This window comes from Geotrypetes seraphini, chromosome 1 (genome assembly GCF_902459505.1).
Source record: "Geotrypetes seraphini chromosome 1, aGeoSer1.1, whole genome shotgun sequence".
NCBI lineage: Eukaryota > Metazoa > Chordata > Amphibia > Gymnophiona > Dermophiidae > Geotrypetes > Geotrypetes seraphini.
In genome coordinates, this window is record NC_047084.1 from 3,854,008 (window position 1) to 3,872,807 (window position 18,800).

General features: G+C 39.0%; 1 protein-coding gene across 7 annotated transcripts in view; it reads left to right on the top strand.

The window, feature by feature from the left end:
* The window catches only part of ELL2 (elongation factor for RNA polymerase II 2), a 189,238-nt gene extending 171,979 nt beyond the window's left edge, over positions 1 to 17,259 (top strand). For all 7 annotated transcript variants that reach the window (XM_033915312.1, XM_033915405.1, XM_033915494.1 and 4 more), the window contains 4 exons: positions 5,472 to 5,538; positions 7,441 to 7,612; positions 12,061 to 12,105; positions 12,195 to 17,259. In XM_033915312.1, the coding sequence (XP_033771203.1) occupies positions 5,472 to 5,538; positions 7,441 to 7,612; positions 12,061 to 12,105; positions 12,195 to 12,311 (401 nt within the window). In that variant the 3' untranslated portion in view covers positions 12,312 to 17,259. The remainder of the gene's footprint in view (positions 1 to 5,471; positions 5,539 to 7,440; positions 7,613 to 12,060; positions 12,106 to 12,194) is intronic.
* The last annotated feature ends 1,541 nt before the right edge of the window (positions 17,260 to 18,800 follow it).

Consider the following 18,800-nt stretch of genomic DNA (forward strand, 5'->3'; position numbering starts at 1 on the left):
TTTTCCAGTTATTCATAATCTGTTGTATGGCAACCCTTGTTATTATTAGAGGATATTTGGCTTTTATCCCTCATTGACATGCCAAACAATACAGTGTCATAGGATAATGCCACTGGATTTTCTAACAAATTATTTATTTGACCCCATATTGATTTCCAAAAAGCAAGAATGAATGGACAATAGAATAACAAATGATCTAATGTCCTTCATCTGTAGATTTAATCACCTCACTTGTCATCAATGTCCAAATAATTTATAAATATGTTAAATGGCACCAGTCTCAGTACAGATTCTTGCAGCATTTCACCCTTTACCCTCCTTCACTGAGAAAAATGGCCATTTAACCCTACTTTCCTTTTATAAGAACATAAGAAATGCCTCTGCTGGGTCAGACCCGAGGTCCATCGTGCCCAGCAGTCCGCTCACGCGGCGGCCCAACAGGTCCAGGACCTGTGCAGTAATCTTCTATCTGTACCCCTCTATTCCCATTTCCAGTAGGAATTTGTCCAATCCTTTCTTGAACCCCAGTACCGTACTCTGCCTTATAACGTCCTCTGGAAGCGCATTCCAGGTGTCCACCACACGTTGGGTAAAGAAGAACTTCCTAGCATTTGTTTTGAATCTGTCCCCTTTCAACTTTTCCGAATGCCCTCTTGTTCTCTTATTTTTCGAAAGTTTGAAGAATCTGTCCCTCTCTACTCTCTCTATGCCCTTCATGATCTTGTAAGTCTCTATCATATCCCCTCTAAGTCTCCTCTTCTCCAGGGAAAAGAGACCCAGCTTCTCCAATCTCTCAGAATATGTCAGGTTTTCCATACCTATTATCAGACGTGTTGCTCTCCTTTGAACTCTCTCGACTAATGCCATATCCTTCTTAAGATACGGCGACCAATATTGGACGCAGTACTCCAAATGCGGGCACACCATCGCCCGATACAACGGCAGGATAACTTCTTTCGTTCTGGCTGTAATACCCTTTTTGATTATACCAAGCATTCTATTCGCTCTCTTAGCGGCCGCTGCACACTGTGCCGACGGCTTCATTGTCATGTCCACCATTACCCCCAAGTCCCTTTCCTGGGTACTCTTATTCAATAACATCCCTCCCATTTTATAGTTGTACCCCGAGTTTCTGCTCCCCACATGTAATACTTTACATTTCTCAATGTTGAACTTCATCTGCCATTTCGCCGCCCATTCTTCTAATTTGTTTAAGTCCCTTTGCAACTTTTCGCAGTCCTCTGTAGTCCGAGCTCCATTAAACAATTTGGTGTCGTCCGCAAATTTTATTATCTCGCACTTCGTCCCTGTTTCTAGATCACTGACTGGTGCTCCTAATCTAGCAGTTTCTTACTTGATTCACACGAGGACTCATCTTTCCTCTTAGAATGTTACTCGCAGAGCCACAACTGTGCATGAGTAACCTTGAGTCATGCAACAAGTTTGTGCATGTTGTGACAACACACTTGCTACTTTCATACTCTAGTAGATAAATTATTGAATGCCCCTTGTAAATGTCATGAGCAGGACAGGTAATGTGGACATATCAAAAAGCTAGGGTGCTGCCATTGTCTCCTCCCCCCTGACAGCTTGTCTGTCTATCTATCTATTCATACCATCTACAGCCATCTAATTTTCTCCAACCAGTCCCTCAGCCCATCATCTATACCACATTTTTTTTTCTTCAGTTTTTTTCACTTTCCCCTAATTGCATTTTTCTTCCTTCTCTTTCCCTTCCTCCCTACACTCTCTGCACTTTTTAACTTTTTCTCATTTTGCACAGGCATAATTTGATTTATATTTGGGAGCTGGGAGTTTAATAGCTCTCTAATAGCTCCACTCCCTAAATACATTTTAGCCTGTTTTGCTTCTCATTTCCCCTTAACTCAGATTTCTATTTTCTTAGTCCCCAGCAAGCTCCAATGCATTTTTCTCTAACCAGTTACTGTTTGATACATGTTTAGTTCACCCATCCCTTCACTTCTTCCCACTTCTCATTCTCCTCTACAGGTGAGAAGTCCTTTCTTTTGTAGGTTTGACTCATTTTCATTTTGTGACTCCCTGTTGACAACAGGCATGGATCATTTCCCTGCCATGCTCTCCCTGGCTCCAGACACATGTATTCCTTTCTTCTGAGATTGCTTCTCCATCCCATTTTGCATTGCAGCACTTCCCTTGGTACTCTCAGATTCCAGACCAATGACCACCCTCTGCCCTCTTAGAGTCTACATAAGATTATTTGCCACACTAAGTTCTGGAAGCCCAACAAGATCACAGTTTGAAACCTCAGAGATTACATGTTGAGTGGGAAAACATATTCCAGCAGCCCAGATCATAGACATATGCACTCAAACTAAGCCATTAAGTTTGGGCTGCCTACATGATATTGCTCCAGTGGCCAAGGAACAATCATCCAGCTCAGGGAGCTAAGTTGATATCTGGGAGATGGCTGCAGAGTTTTACTAAGAGCCAAGAATAAGGATTTAGCAACTAAACATGAGGAACATTAGGGAGGCAAACCAAGAAACACAGGATTTGTAAGACAATATGCCCCTTCTCCACCTCCCTTCAACTTGGTCAATGATATCCTGCCATCTCTTCCTACTGCTTATGCTGTGCTACTTTATTTAAGCTCACGTAGCCCAGTGCCCATTTCTGTATCCTGTGGGATATAATGAATAATTTTAATTTTTGTGAGGAATTGAACAGTGCTACTCTCCTTTCTTCAGTTCAATCCCTAACCATAGTGCCTCTCAATACCAGAACTGCCAAGAGAAAGTAAGTTTTGAAAGAGAGATTTACAGTTCATAGCATTCCATGCTTCTACAGCCTCATTCCTTTTCCCCATTCTTCTAATGAAATACCTTATTTATTCCTCTGACTGCAAGGATGGAAGAAAAGAACAGATACCCAAAACTGACCTAGCTCAATTAGCAATGTAATACATTCCTACCCAGTGATTCTTGGGCTCGCTCATTTGTGAGGAACTGCTGAAAGATTCAAACCATGCCTCCAAAAATCTAAAAATATTTTCTTTGCTTGCTCTTGTTTTTTTGTTGGGTTTTTTTTTTCTTCCTAGTTTCACCTCTTCTGCCACTTCCATTTTGATGCCCTCTACTCATTGAGCCCCACATAGTTCTTCTCCGTGAGTTTGAGACCACTGAGTTAGGCTGTGTTTACTCTAAAGTCTCTACTGGTCAAGCACCACCCTACTTAACTGATTCATTTCTTGTTTCTACACAAAAGCATTCCCGGAGATCTCATGCTCTTCATTTTTCCACCTGTTAAAGGTTGTATTTAAAATGTATCATGAACGTCTGCTTTCCTATCAGCCAGCAATTTGGGATAAGATTTCAAGCATTTATTATTGACTTCAATTTCTTACATTTTAGAAGACAACTGAAAACTTATTTGTTTTCTAAGTTTTGGGGTAATTAATATCTCTCATTCTGGGGGTGAGGTTCTTATATATGTAGTTGGTTTTAATTTAATCTTTTGTTAACCACTTAGAACATTTGGTTATGCGGTCTAGAAATTTGATTTTATGTTAATGTTCCCTCAGCTGCTTTTTCCCTTAACAGCTCATCTTTTCTAGCTCTCAGTGACTGTGCTACTCTTTGCTTCCTTATTCTTTTCCCAGAGCCTCCCTTGGCACTTCTCCTCCTCTCTATGGTAGATCTAAGGCAGGAAGCCTGACTTGCCTACATTGCAGCTCTTTTCTGTTCCTTGCTATTTAGCCCATTGGTCAGATATTCCTTAGCCAGCCAATAGGCCACAGGGAAAGCAGGGACCGCAGGGCTAGGTGCTTGGACCCATGCTCTTCAACATATTCATAAACGATCTGGAAATGGGTACGATGAGAGAGGTGATCAAATTTGCAGACAATACGAAGTTATTCAAAGTAGTGAAGACACAGGGGGATTGTGAAGATCTGCAAAGCGACATAACCACGCTCGAGAAATGGGCAGCGACATGGCAAATGAGGTTCAACGTGGATAAGTGTAAGGTAATGCTTGTCGGTATCAAAAATCCCATACACGAATACAAGATGTCCGGGGCAGCACTTGGAGAGACCCCCTAAGAAAGAGACCTGGGAGTACTGGTTGACAAGTCGATGAAGTGTCTGCGCAGTGCATGGCAGTGAATAGGGTGAACAGAATGCTAAAAATGATTAAGAAGGGGATCACTAACAGTTCGGAGAGGGCTGTACCGGACCATGGTATGCCCTCACCTGGAATACTGCGTCCAGCACTGGTCACCGTACATGAAGAAGGACACGGTACTTGAAAGGGTCCTGAGAAGAGCGACTAAAATGGTTAAGGGGATGGAGGAGTTTGCCATACAGTGAGAGATTAGAGAAGCTGGGTCTATTCTCCCTTGAAAAGAGGAGACTGAGGGGACATGATCAAAACATTCAAGATAATGAAGGGAATAGACTTAGTAGATAAAGGCAGGTTGTTCACCCTCTCCAAGGTAGAGAGAATGAGAGGGGACTCTCTAAAGTTAAAAGGAGATAGATTCCATACAAACGTAAGGAAGTTCTTCTTCACCCAGAGAATGGTGGAGAACTGGAATGCTCTTCCGGAGTCTGTTATAGGGGAAAACACCCTCCAGGGATTCAAGACAAGGTTGGAAGAGTTCCTGCTGAACCAGAACAAACGCAGGTTGGGCTGATCTCAGTTAGGGCACTGGTCTTTAACCTGGGGGCCGCCGTGTGAGCAGACTGCTGGGTGCGATGGACCACTGGTCTGACCCAGCTGCTGCAATTCTTATGTTCTTATGACCAGTAGCTTAGGAGACACCAATCTTCTGTCCTGCTTTTTCCTGTGACTGATTTGCTAGCTAAGGAATGTCTGACCAGTGGGCTGCAGGGAGGAGGCGAGAGTAGTAGCTTTAGACACTGCCTTTTCTCCTGCTTTACCCTGCATCTCTACATTGGGAAGATTTCAGCTTTTTCTGGGCTGTTCTGGAAAGAATATTAGGGGTGCCTATGGCAAGATTTCTGCTTCCCCACCATGATTCTTATCTCTGTAAATTTGAGCCGAGCAGTGCCATACATCTGGATTGGTTTTGCAGTTTCAAGTCTCATGAGAGCAATCTGAAGTTCCGGTACCATGCAACTCAGATTTAATGATAAGCCAAGTCACACTGGGTAAGCAGGAAGCTCATTGAGGGGAAAGACTGGGTAAAGCCACGGGGGGTGTACATGAGAAAGATCAAGCAGACAGAATGAGGACTGAGGGTAGATGTGAGAGAGATTGGCTAGGAGGTGATGACACACTGTTGTATGTTGCCACTATTTGACGAAGCATATGACAAAATAGAGCATTGCATGTTTTGGCCCTCCGAATGTTAGAAAATATAAAATGTGGCCCCTGTTAGAAAAAGGTTGGATAAGCCTGGTTTAGAAGGTTTTCCTTACTGTGTGTCAACATAAATGGTAAATTACATGCTGAGCCTCCTTCTTGCAGGTAGTAAAAATACTTGTGCTACCATCACAGATCCTTCATCAACAACTAAACTGCCAGATTACTCAATGTAAGTAGCTTTTCATTTGTTGTGATGTAATCCACACAGTTAGATTAAATCACAGTAGCAATTTTGCTATTTAAATGTAATTTTGTTAAATTGCTTTAATTCAAGGGTCTTTTCATGCTGTTCTGATAGTTTTACATGAGTACCTTGATTTATTCAGTATTAAAAATAATTTAAATAATTTTTACGACTTATGCTGAACATTTAGCATGAATCCATGGAGCTTTTGGTAAAAGTGAGTCACGTGTCTCCCTGTGACAGGTTATAGTACGAATGGGGAGGGAAGTAAGCATTTGGGCTATAATAAATAGGATTTTTCCATTAGTTCATAGTATGAAACAAGATTAGAAAAGAAATGGCTTCTGTGATTTTAGAACCTGAAAGTTTTACAAACTACTCTGTCCTCCCCAAAAAATGAAATGCGACAACTGACTTTTCTCAGCTGTCACCTAAGTGATGTTTATTTGCTTATCTACTATAATAAAATGCTAAGTGCGCATGCACACTCTTACCTGTGTGATCCATAGGTCCCTGGCTGGCAGGAGTGCACCTACGCGCTTAGCTGTGCCTGGCCTCCCTGCTCTCCACATCGCGCAGTCCTCCATCTAGTAAATACGGCCCTACTGGCTGAAGTTTATTTTTAAGTTAAAAGCCGCTGTGGCGGCTCCTCTCACAAACCGCACCTGTGTCGGAGAAGGCTTCCGACACAGGCGGCGATCGTGAGAGAAGCCGTCGCATCGAGGCTCAAACTAATCCTGCAGGCTAGACCGCGGGAAGGGAAGGGGGGTGGCGGCAAGAGACTAAGAGAGCAGGCCATGGGAAGGGAAAAGGGGGTAGGGGGACTTGCTGTTGCTGCACAGGTAAGTGGGGTGGGGGGAGGGAAATGCTGCTGCACAGGGAAATGGAGGGGAAGGGAATGCTGTTGCACAGGGAAGTGGGGGAGAGGAAAATGCTGTTGCTGCTGCACAGGGAAGTGGGGTGAGGGGGAAATACTGCTGCACTAGGAAATGGAGAGGGAGGGAATGCTGCTGTGGCTGCTGCACAGGGAAGTGGGGAGGGGAAAGAAATGCTGCTGCTACATAGGGGGCAGGGAGAGAGACAGACAGAAAGAAAGACAGCGGGAGGGAGAGAGACAGAAAGAAAGAGACAAGGGTAGGGAGAGAGACAGAAAGAAAGACAGACAGACAGACATATATTCTAGCACCCGTTAATGTGTATTTTAAATGTTGCTCTGTTACATAGCAAACAGATTTTGTTTATTTGGCTATATCAGGCAGTAGAGGCTTCTGCCCAGGTAAACCCCACTGAGCAAGCCAGCAACTGATACTTCACAGCACTTAACCTATCAGCGCCACTGAATATGTCTGCTAACTGCATAGGTTAGGAATGGGCTGGGGACAGAACATCAACTTACTGTAGCTGATTAGCATATATTCTAGCACCCGTTAATGTAACGGGCTTAAAGACTAGTTTGGATTATAATATGCAAAAAATAGTATACCCATTTCAAATATCAACAAATCATATCACGTATTCCTAAATTGTGTGGGTAGGCCTGTGATTTTACTCATAACAAATTGTAAGCTTGATGAGGCTCTACAATATCAGGTCTACTTTACTGAAATGTGAAGAGCGTATTGTTGGATGTTTAAGATTTTTATTTCATCTTTATTTCATTTATTACATCTTAATCATGTTGCAGCCATGAAATAATTTGTTGAAATAGTTTTAAGTATTAAAAATTGAATTGGTCTTGATTGGTAGTGTAATTAACATCAATTCCAGTTTTGGATCTTTGGCATTTTTTTCTCACATTTAGTGGTACCATGAATAGACCTTCAGATTCAATAATAGCAAATTGTGCACTTTTAATGGTCTAATATGAAAATGTCTTTTGCCAAGTAGAAAATACAAAGCTATTGTGTCTTGTGAACAACGTCAAAGTTACAAGGATGACTTCAATTCTGAATATGATGAATATCGCAACCTACATGCCAGAGTAGAAAGCATTACCAGAAAATTTATGAAGCTTGACAAAAAGCGTAAACTCCATTCTCCAGGATCCAAAGCATATCAGGTAAGGAAGCCTTTAGAGTCCCATTTCATCTTCAAAGGAAAAAAAAATGAAGTGTCCACTACTGTGGCTTGCTTGTTTGACTCCTTGTATCCCCTCACTAGTGCAGTGTTTTCTCCCAAGTATTGCATCCATATTTTAGAACCATGTTCCAGAGCAGGGCTTGGCAATGGCAAGTCCTCAGTTGCTATGATGCTTAAAAATTGCACCTTTATGGCTTGGATTTTGAACACACACACACTTTTTAAATCCTGAAATACTACTAAAAATGGCTCCTCAAATACTTTTTACATCACTCATGTCTCTTTCACACCATAAATTTCACCCATATTTTTCTCTTTTCATCAATTTCAATATCACATTCCAACATTTAAACAGCTAGCCTTTCTCATACATTCATTATACATTATTTTCCTTATGTTTAAACACAATGTTTTTATAACACTTCCCCTTTGATCCCCACACTGACATCATCATGCATTCACGTTAAACAGATTTATCATTTCCCGCGGTGTTTTTTACTTTAGTTTTTCCCTGCACCATGTAGGAGCCTTCGCGTATGCTCAGCTGCTCACTGGTAAGTCTAGAGTTTCTTTACAATTTTTGAGCCAAGTTTTCAATAAACTTTTTCTTTTTGGTAGTACTTTACCTATACGGTTTTTCCGGTTCTCTTGTTCACTGAGTTTTTTCTTTTTATGACTGTTTATCTCACTGTATCACCGTGTTCGTGTTCGTTATTTCTAAGGAATATCTTTGTAGCACACTGCACTTAGATGTTAGGGCACTTTGCCAGTCTTTCCTATGGTACCTTTGATCACTATCATTACTTTTTTTTAAAACCATGCTCTCTATTGCTATTTTTCTCGTGGCGTCTTCTCACTTGCACTGCACTGTGTAGAGGTTTTCTGTTTGGTCAGCAGCTTTACATGTTGATAGTTCCCTGACACATTTTAATGCTTTCAGCTTTATTTCACTGCGGTCTTTAGTCGTCACAGCATCTGTCCAGCACCTTTCCAATTCTTGGCCCGTTTTCGGGCTAGACATCGCATAAGTTGTTGTGCATTGTTCACATCCTAATAATGTAATTTGATCTAATCAATTTTAGTTATGCAATTTGGTCTAACCAATATGCTTTCCCATAAATCACTGTGGTCTCTTCAGTCTTTACAACACTTAACCAGTTCCTATTCACTTTGCACCTTTCAAATTCTCATCCCGTTTTTCGGGCTAGATAAAGTTGTGCATAGTTCACACCTTAATAATGCAATTTGGTCTAATCCACAATCTTAATAGTGCAATTTGGTCTGATCAACATGCTTTTCCACAAGTCACCATTCTTTTTGAACCCTCCCTATTCTGTCTTCTCTGTACCAAATATTATATTTTGTTTTAACATTGTGTTTGTTTTTACTGTCATATTCTTTCCCTTTGTTGCTAATGGATTTACACATTTAGCTGATTCCAGTTTTTATCCAGTTGTTATCTATCAGGTTTCTTTGTATTGACATACTCTAGGTATGTATTCTTGTCTTTGAAACATATTAATATCTCCTCATTCTTCTCATTTTCATACTTTCCTTTTATATTTTCTTTATGGTTTCTGGTTTTCACTGACCCCATGTCACTTTAAATCTTTAGGCAGTACCCATACCACATGTTTGCCAGTGCCTTTTCCCACCCAACGTCAGCTTGCGGAACCATCAGTTCTTAGTTTTCCAGAGCTGAGAAGCTCTCTTTGATTTTCTCTTCAGTGCTTTTAAACTTTATGGCTGCCTACTCTTATTTTTCATAGGTTGTCATAATTCTTTGTTTTTACTGTGTTCAAGTATTTCTTTTGATTCTGATTTAATTTTGTCAACTCTTTGCCTTTTAATCTTCGGGATACTTTGAGCCCTCTTTTCTTCCTGGGAGTATTGATCATTTTCAGGATACTTTCCACTTGAGCACCTTAGGCCAGGGTTAGGAAATTCCAGTCTTTGAGAGCCACAAGCAGGCCAGGTTTTCAGCATATTCACAGTGAATATATACGAGATGGATTTGCATGCACTGCCTCCTTGAGATGCAAATCTATCTCATGTATATTGTGAATATACTGAAAACCTGACAAGTGGCTCTTTAGGACCAGAATTGCCTACCCCTGCCTTAGGCCATTGAGCTCTTTTGGTTTAGTATCAACTGTGTTCCTCTCCATGTCAGATGGTACCGATTTGACTTTAGGAAGTGCTCTCAATGTATTGGACTATCTTAAGAAGGATATGGCGTTACTCGAGAGGGTTCAGAGGAGAGCGACATGTCTGATAAAAGGGATGGAAATCCTCTCATACGCTGAGAGATTGGAGAAACTGGGTCTTTTTTCCCTGGAGAAGAGGAGACTTAGAGGGGATATGATAGAGACTTTTAAGATCATGAAGGGCATAGAGAGAGTAGAGAGGGACAGATTCTTCAAACTTTCGAAAAATAAAAAAACAAAAGGGCATTCGGAAAAGTTGAAAGGGGACAGATTCAAAACGAATGCTAGGAAGTTCTTCTTTACCCAACGAGTGGTGGACACCTGGAATGCGCTTCCAGAGGGTGTAATAGGGCAGAGTACAGTACTGGGGTTTAAGAAAGGATTGGACAATTTCCTGCTGGAAAAGGGGATAGAAGGGTATAAATAGAGGATTACTGCACAGGTCCTGGACCTGTTGGGCCGCCGCGTGAGCGGACTGCTGGTCATGATGGACCTCAGGTCTGACCCAGCAGAGACATTGCTTATGTTCTTAGGTGTTAGTCTCTATAGTTATACCATAAAGAGGATATTAGTTTCAAATATCCCTCAGCAGTCTCAACTTTCCAAATCCTTTGATCCTCAAACACCACTCTTTGTGTTCTGTCGTCATGGAATCATTATACATTTATTTTTATTTAGTACTTCATTAGCTTAAGTGTTACTTTTATATTTAAACATACTAGTAAAATTCAGCAATTTTAATATTTATTGCTAGTATTTAGCTTTTCAATTTAGTCGGATTCAGGGACAGATATTGCCAACATGTTTCGCGTAATAATGCTTTTTCAAGGTGAAGTCCCTAAAATAAAGAATATATTCTAGACAACAAGCTAATACTAAAGTAATATAATAAAACCACTATATCATTCCAATAAAAGCCACCCACCTAATGATATTGTTGCCATCCTCTTAGACCACCTTGTCATAGAAGAAGGCAGCGGCATTTTTTACAAGCTCCGTAGAAGGTTTTCTGGCTTCCCTGTAACCCGTGGGGATTAGCTGTTCACCGCATGGGAGTGTTAAATAGCTTGTAAAAACATCACCATTGAGACTTGCTTAAGCTTCATAGTCTGGCAATTTATACCATATTGCATCATGAGGTAGTATTATGTATCTACCTTAAATCAGTCAATTGTTCTAGCCTTTCCCGGTCATCTCTAAAAAAAAAAAAAAAAAAAAAATAGCGAGAATGTTCTTTATTTTCTAGATTGCTAGAGAACAGTTGATTTTTACCCTAAGGACAAAACGCACCATTTCTAAATGAATAGTAAATTGCATATCCTGCGTAAAAAATTACAAAGACTAGGGGGACACTCGATGAAGTTACAGGGAAATACTTTTAAAACCAATAGGAAATGTTTTTTCACTCGGAATAGTTAAGCTGTGGAACACATTGCCAGAGGATTTGGTAAGAGCGGATAGCATCACTGGTTTTAAGAAAGGTTTGGACAAGTTCCTGGAGGAAAAGTCCATAGTCTGTTATTGAGAAAGACATGGAGGAAGCCATTGAGTGCCCTGTATCGGTAGCATGGAATATTGCTACTTCTTGGGTTTTGGCCAGGTACTAGTGACCTGGATTGGCCACAGTGAAAACAGGCTATTGGGCTTGATAGACCATTAGTCTGACCCGGTAAGGCTATTCATATGTTCTTATACCTATACAGTTCATGCATTCACAGCTAATTACCATTGACACAGCTTCATGGTTGGATAGTATGTATTGTCCATTCTCCATGACCTACTGAAAAATAATCTTACAGCATTCTTATTCTTATCCAGGACTTATTTTATAGTTGCAGGTGGATGCTCCCATTCACACCCAGCAAAATAGTCAAGTTTTGCTAGTTTTACTGTCTAATGTAAGATTTGTTTCTCCCTCTTTACATGCAATTAGCAAGATTCTCATATCTACTTATCAGCAATCTAGCTGCTCATTGGATTTGCCAGGACTCCCCAGTTGGGCTGAATGTATGCTGATGGATTAAGATTAGGTTTATAGGTGATGGTACATTATCATATGCTTCCTGATACTAGTTTGTACTTCTGTGATGGTGAGGCCTGCACCTTCAGTCACACTGTGTGCTTGAGATATATAGAGAAACTTTTTATCCTGAATCTGCTTATCAGGCTTCACTTGCTTATAACCATGTAGTGATTCATGTTTTGAATTTCTCATTTACAGGTGGTTCATGAAGAGGTTTTACAGGAGTATCATAAGATCAAAGAGGTTTGTGTAACCTATTTTGTAAGCTTATTGCATTATCGTTCTTTCTTTCATGGCATAATAAACCCTGTTTTCTTTTTTCCCTCATGCAGTCTAGCCCCAACTACCATGAAGAAAAATACAGATGTGAATACCTTCATAACAAGCTGGCTCACATTAAGAGACTAATTGGTGAATTTGACCAACGACAGGCAGAATCATGGCACTAGAACTTTGCCCAGACCAGAAGATGTGAATAAACTTATTTATTTAAAATTCCAAATCAGTTACTCTGAAATGAAAAAAGGAGAAACTTTTGTGAGTTTCAGTATTAGCAAATCTGAGGGGTTTCTTTGCTTCTCTGTCTGAAGCTGCGTTGTCTCTTACTTCCCCAGATATATTTGTCCATGGAAATTATTTTAGGCGCTGGGGACCCAGAAGCCTATACTATTGAAATTGTGAACATTTTAAATGTAGCACGTTGAAATGCTTTTGGTTAAATATTAGCCTTGGGAGGGGAAGGGCAAGGCAGGGTCTAACCTTTCTTCATGCAAACCCTTTGCCTTAATGGTAGGTTATTTGAAACTTGCACAAAAATGGGGATGAAAACACAAAAAAATTGGAAGGGTTAAGGGACAGAAGAGTGTATATAAATTCTATATTCTGTCTGCCTTGAAACTTTAACTTAACCATGCAAGTTAGCCCCCCACTGCAGTGGTTGCCTTAAGGTGTTTGCTTATGTATTCAAAAGCTTTTGTACTATGTTTTTTCCCATAGACACAAAATGAGAGAAACTTGGTGCAACTGACCCTTTAGCGTAGTTAATTAGTAGCGCTATTGCATCATGGGAAGCATCCTTTGGCCTACTAGCCTCTGAAAGTGTGCATGTCTGCGTGCAAGAATTGTGTGAGTGTGAGCATGCATGATTAAAAAAAGAAAAAAAAAAGCTGCTACTCAGTAGGCCAAACACTCAGGATCAAAAAACTGGCGAGTGTTAAGTCTATTTCCTAAAAATTTACTATTTTATAAATGGAAAGAAAAGCATTTCCATTTCAACAATTTGTTAGCTTTATTAAATTGGGGGAAAGGGAATTGATAAAAATATCTCTAGTTTTTGGGACAAAATTAACAATGTAGGTGACCTATTTATATACAGTTATAAAGTATTTTTGAAGAGAGATACAAAGAAGCTATTGTCTACATATGTATATTTAAAGAATTTCTCCTGGGTACCAGGAGTATAACACAGAACAGATGTATTTAAAAAAAAAAAAAAGCTAACTGTGATCATCAAACAGCACAAAGATTTTTTTCATTTCATGCAATGTATCTTTTTTGATTTAAAATATCAATGGGAACATAAGTTTTGATCAAGATTAAGGTCTCTATCTTTGTAATTTTCAAAGTGCTGCCATGTGAAAAGTGAAGCGTTATGTTTACAGAGCAGATTAATGAAATGTTTGCCAAATTTTGTTGGTGGTAGTTTATTAAACTTTTCCTCCAGCATCAACTTAATTCATTCTTGTTTCTGTAAACCAGAAAGGGTTGGTGTATAAAAAAAATAATAATAATAATTAGTTCTCATACAGGCAAAGTTGTGCAAAGTTCAGGTTTGCAATTCCAGTACTTTCCAGAAAGAAATTGGCACTTAAAATTCATGCTCTAAAATCACACCAGAAATGAAAACCTAGTGAAGTTAAATGACTTTGTGGGGCCCTTCTACTAAAGTGTGCTAATATCTGGGTTCAACACATTATAACCCAGGATTTTACTGTGTGCTAAGCCAAGATTTAATGCAGAACCTTATGAAGGTGTATTCTATTTATTTTACTGCTGGTCATGCATTAATTAGTGCGTAGTACCCGCAGAACATTAACAGGACCACTTAGGGCCTGATTAACTAAAGGATGCTGATCTCGGCAGCCACCTAAGAAGCAGCCACTGATAGCGTGTCAGTCATGCATTGGTGTCCTTTAGAGATTTGCGTCCTTTTTTTATTATTTTATTTTCTAACAGAAGCCTTAAATGTAGGCCAGCATTTTACAGGCCTATATTTAAGGTGTCTGTCTTGCACCTACAGAGGCACATAGACACTTAACGGATGCCCAAGGCCACTTTGGTGGAAACCACGCCCACACCGACCTTGGGCGTCGGGCGTGCTTAGATGCCTCTGTAGGCGCCAGTCAGATACCTATATTGTAGGTATCCTTCGCAGCATGGATTTTTTATTTTGTTTTTAATGGTGCATCCCGATTGGCTAGTGAGACGGAGGTAGGAATCTACCACCGCCTACAGTCGGGATGCCGTTTGTAGAAATCAGCCCCTTAGTGCTTTGGTGTTAACTCTAGCTAGCTAAAGCTTCTATGCCTGCTTTTCATCCATGCTATCCCTCTGAGAAAATTGCAGAAAAATGCAGTAGCCCGTGGTTTAATGCACGGTAACAGATAAACTACCACACAACCCCTTAGCTTGTTTGTGCAGTAGCCTGTTTAACTACATGTTAAGTGCCTAATGCTCTTTAGTGAAAGGGCCCCTCTGTGTTAAACATGTTTTGCTCTTTCATAGTTCAACTTTGCATTAAATATTGTAAACATAAGGGGGTTTATTGAGTACAGTGATTTAAACTGCTAAAATATATTTTGGCAGTTTATTAATATTAACATAATGATACGGAACAGATAATTCAGTTTTGTTGGAAAAAATGGGTTTGGCTGTTACTCAGGTTTTTTAGTAACAATTTTCATCAATCATTCTTTAACTTTTTATTCCATAGCCTTGTTTCTAGTTTCTCTGTAGACCATCTAATTCAGCCTTCTCTTCCAGGTTAGTTTAGATTTTTAATGGCATAATCGGAATAGGATTGTTGCATCACTTGAAATATAATTAAAAGGAGCTGGGACCATTTGAAAATTTAAGTACCCTTTTTATGTATTTGTTGATACTTCTGGATGACTTCACAGTCTCAGCTGAATGTTGCTATCAACTCTAATTAGTAAGTCCTATCTAAAATTGTTTTTAATCTTCAAGAAGTCCCCCACCTCACTTTACAAGTTCCTTATAACTATGAAGGAGACATCTTCTGGTTTACAGGTAGTGTGTGTTGAAGCTGGACAAGGCTTCCTTTTTAGTGCTGTGGCAATGCACTTTGTTAGGACAAACTACTGTATACACACTGTAATTTAAACTTAATTTGCATTTAGTATTTCTGTCCTTTCAAACTTGTCAGCCTTTCTGATAAATCAGAACATCTCTAGTTTTTGAATCCACATTCCTGTTGATCAGTATGTGATTGCTAAGGCCTTTACAGTGTTATTTCTCCTAACAAGAAAGCTTGGTTCACTACATTGTATTAAAATGCAAGGGGTTTTTTGGTGGTTGTTTTTTTTGGGGGGGTGTCCTGAATTTGAGATAGAATTAGTTTTACATGATTTAGGGTCCCTTAATCAAACTATGGTAGAGCTTTTTACCGCAGGTAAATACTCTGCTTATTCCAATGAGCATCAGGACATTTACCACCTTGCTGGCCCATGGTGAACTCTACCATGGTTTGATAAAAGGGGTCCTTAGAAATAAAATGCAGATAACATCCCTTTATTTCATTTTTCCTCTTGAGTGAATCTGTAGTAATACAGCTGTGTCATTTCTTCAATTTTTGGTTAAATTTGAATAAGGTGTATAGTTTTCTGTCCTGGTTAAGTAATCAGACCAATTTGTGGGGTGGGATTTTTGTTTTGTTATTCCCTTGAATTTTAAAATTGGTAGAAAAATACTTTAAATATCATTCTAATATATTTCAGATGTGTGATTTGCAGTTATGCCATTCCTTCAGCTTAATGGCTTGAGATTTTCTTGGTGAAATGAAACTTGATCTAGATAAGTGGGAAAGAATGCCAGCCCCAGAACAAGAAAGGGAAAACGCTCAAATTGCAGGTTAACTACTTATGTATTAGGGTAATCAATAGGGTAGAGGTCCTCAATCCACACACCTAGCCAGTCAGGTTTTCAAGATATCCACAATGAATATGCATGAGATTTGCACAGAATAGAAGTAGTACATGCAAAATTCTCTTGCAAATTCATTGTGGGTATCTAGAAAGTCACACTGGTTTGTGTTCTGAAGATTGGGTTGAGAACCTCTGAGAGAGGGAATACTATAAAAATTGCCACCTCAGATGTTTGTGGTGTTCTAGGGAAATGTTCAGATTTTTCCACTTATGGCTGCTCTGACACTTCTCCCTTGCTTCAGCACATATCTGCTCAGTTCTGTTTTTATTTTTAATATGCAATAAGTACAATAGAACACAGAGTTCCAGAGGTGCTAGGCATTAGAATGTTGATTGTCAAAAGTCCCCTCAATTGTCTCGCATTCTATTAAAGGAAGAGCAAGTACTGAGCTTTTGTACTGTTTCCAGCATTTAGTAAATGAATGGAAGAAAGTGAGCCAAACAAAACAGATCCTGGGTAGCTGCAGAGCTGTCATAAGCGAGCAATATAATGAATAGATCTATTCTGCAACATGACTTATGCGTAGGAGCAGTGCTTTAAAATTTATGGAAACTGTTTACTAGCTTCTTCATTTTCCAAGATTGCAGAATCAGTTTGCCCAAGGGTAACTTAAATATGCTCACTTACCACAAAATACTAATGATTTGAGGAGGGGGGCGGTTATTCTGTTTCAGCTCACTTTTCATTTTATCTTCCTGATGTCCCAGATCCAGACTAAGGATTTTTCTTTGGCAGTATAAATATTGGCCCACAACTTAGACATGGTATTTGCCTTTTGCTGCTTTGAAGTCCTCCTAAAGTTAGTTCTTTCCAGAAGTGTAGCAAAATCCCTTCCTTCTAAATACCTAATGATCAGAATTGATGCCAGCACTTTCACTTTTTTTTTTTGGAGGTTGGGAGGAAAGATGGGTTGTTAGGGGAATGATAAAGCTGGCACTAAAGACAAAAGGACAAATGTTGCATCAACAGCATTGTAATTGGGTAACTTGAAACTTAAATATGGCTGTAATTTTTCTGCAATTCGTGTTTAAAAAAAAACATTTTTTAGTTCTATTCACTTTGTCATGATTTTACAAATTGAAATGCCATAGGGTATGTTGAGTATTTGAGCCATTATTGTCCTTCTATTTTACAGCCAGTTCCAGTCAAATAAAATATTAACTTTGCAATTGTGATGCTTGTTTTTTTGATTCAATATAATTGATTCAGAGGATTTAATTGAATGACTTGAGCATTGGGCGTATCGATATCGGTCTGTCTCAGAAAATGATTTTACTTTCTTGTGACAGGAAGTTTTATATAGCAATGTAGTAAATTGATATGGAGAATTTTATCGGAATAGATATGTAAGAAAAGGCCACATTTGTGATGGAGCGCTTAGTTTCAGACATTGAAGTTAGTCAAGAAAATCTTTGTGAGAAGAATTTAGCATGCTCAGGAACATAACAGTAGGTCATTTGGGTATAAAGGTACAGTCTGGAGATACCTGCAGTGCCATTTACTCATGACTGGCAATCAGTAGAAATAAAACTGTTATATAATCAGTTGGTTTTACTTCATTGGAATGCTTGCACCTTTATTATATAATAAAGATACCCTATAAGTTAATGTCAAACTTGGTATAATAAGCTACTACAGTCAATATGACCAATGTCAAATCCATGAGCCAGAATTTTAAAATTGGCAAAAGCCAAATGATTTCTGCTGCCAAATCCAGCATTAGGCCAACAAGCCTCAATACATCAAATTTTCCATTACATACTCTCAGCCTTTGTATTATACAGCAGAATCTGAGTTTTAATGACTAAAGTTAAACTAGAGACTTCATATTTATGTTGTACTAGGCTGGATGGAAATAAAATGCATAACCCAATGGCTCTAGATTGTTGTGCATGAGGTAAGTTAAAGGAAAGATTCTCTAAACTCCAAGAGCTTCCTGAAATTGGAGAATTTAAACCACTTAAACTCTTTTATTTTTTTTTTATCTGTTTATTTATTCAATTTTCTATACCGTTCTCCCAGGGGAGCTCAGAACGGTTTACATGCACTTATAAGAAGTTAATGCTAGTTAAGAGGATTCCCAAGTAAGTCTGGTTTTCAAGGGATCTGAAACTATGCAAATTAATCCTTAGGTCTGCATACATTTGGTCTATCTCATAAATGATAGATTTTCAAAACCAGGCTCTTAACCATTCATTGACGTTATTGCAACATCTCTCAATTAGGTTAACACACAGCCAATGATTTCTAATGATAGTAAAACATTCTGACATTGTAAATAAAATGTGTGTTAGTATTTATAGACCATTGTTCGATATACTATAGCGTATATATTAGATGTACTAAACAAAAAAGAAAAGAACTCCATCAATAGGAAAGTAAAAATACAAAGAAAATAATAGATTACAGAGTAAAGGCTAATTAAAACAAAAAAAAATTGTAATCCTACCATATTATAAAAGCAACAACTACAAATCTCTCCCTTGATGTTTGTACCAGTATCATACTATGATTGGTGTCCTGTTTTTAGTGCAGACAACTCTACATTGTTTACTTAGGATCTTTACAACATCTTGTTTTAGAAGTTTCTGTGCTATAGTATTTCTTACTGTGATTTGGTTATTCACAGTACATCTTACATAGTTTAGACCAGGGGTTCTGAACTTGGGTCACATGTAGCCAGTTGGGTTTTTAGATGTCTGTCATGATTTGCA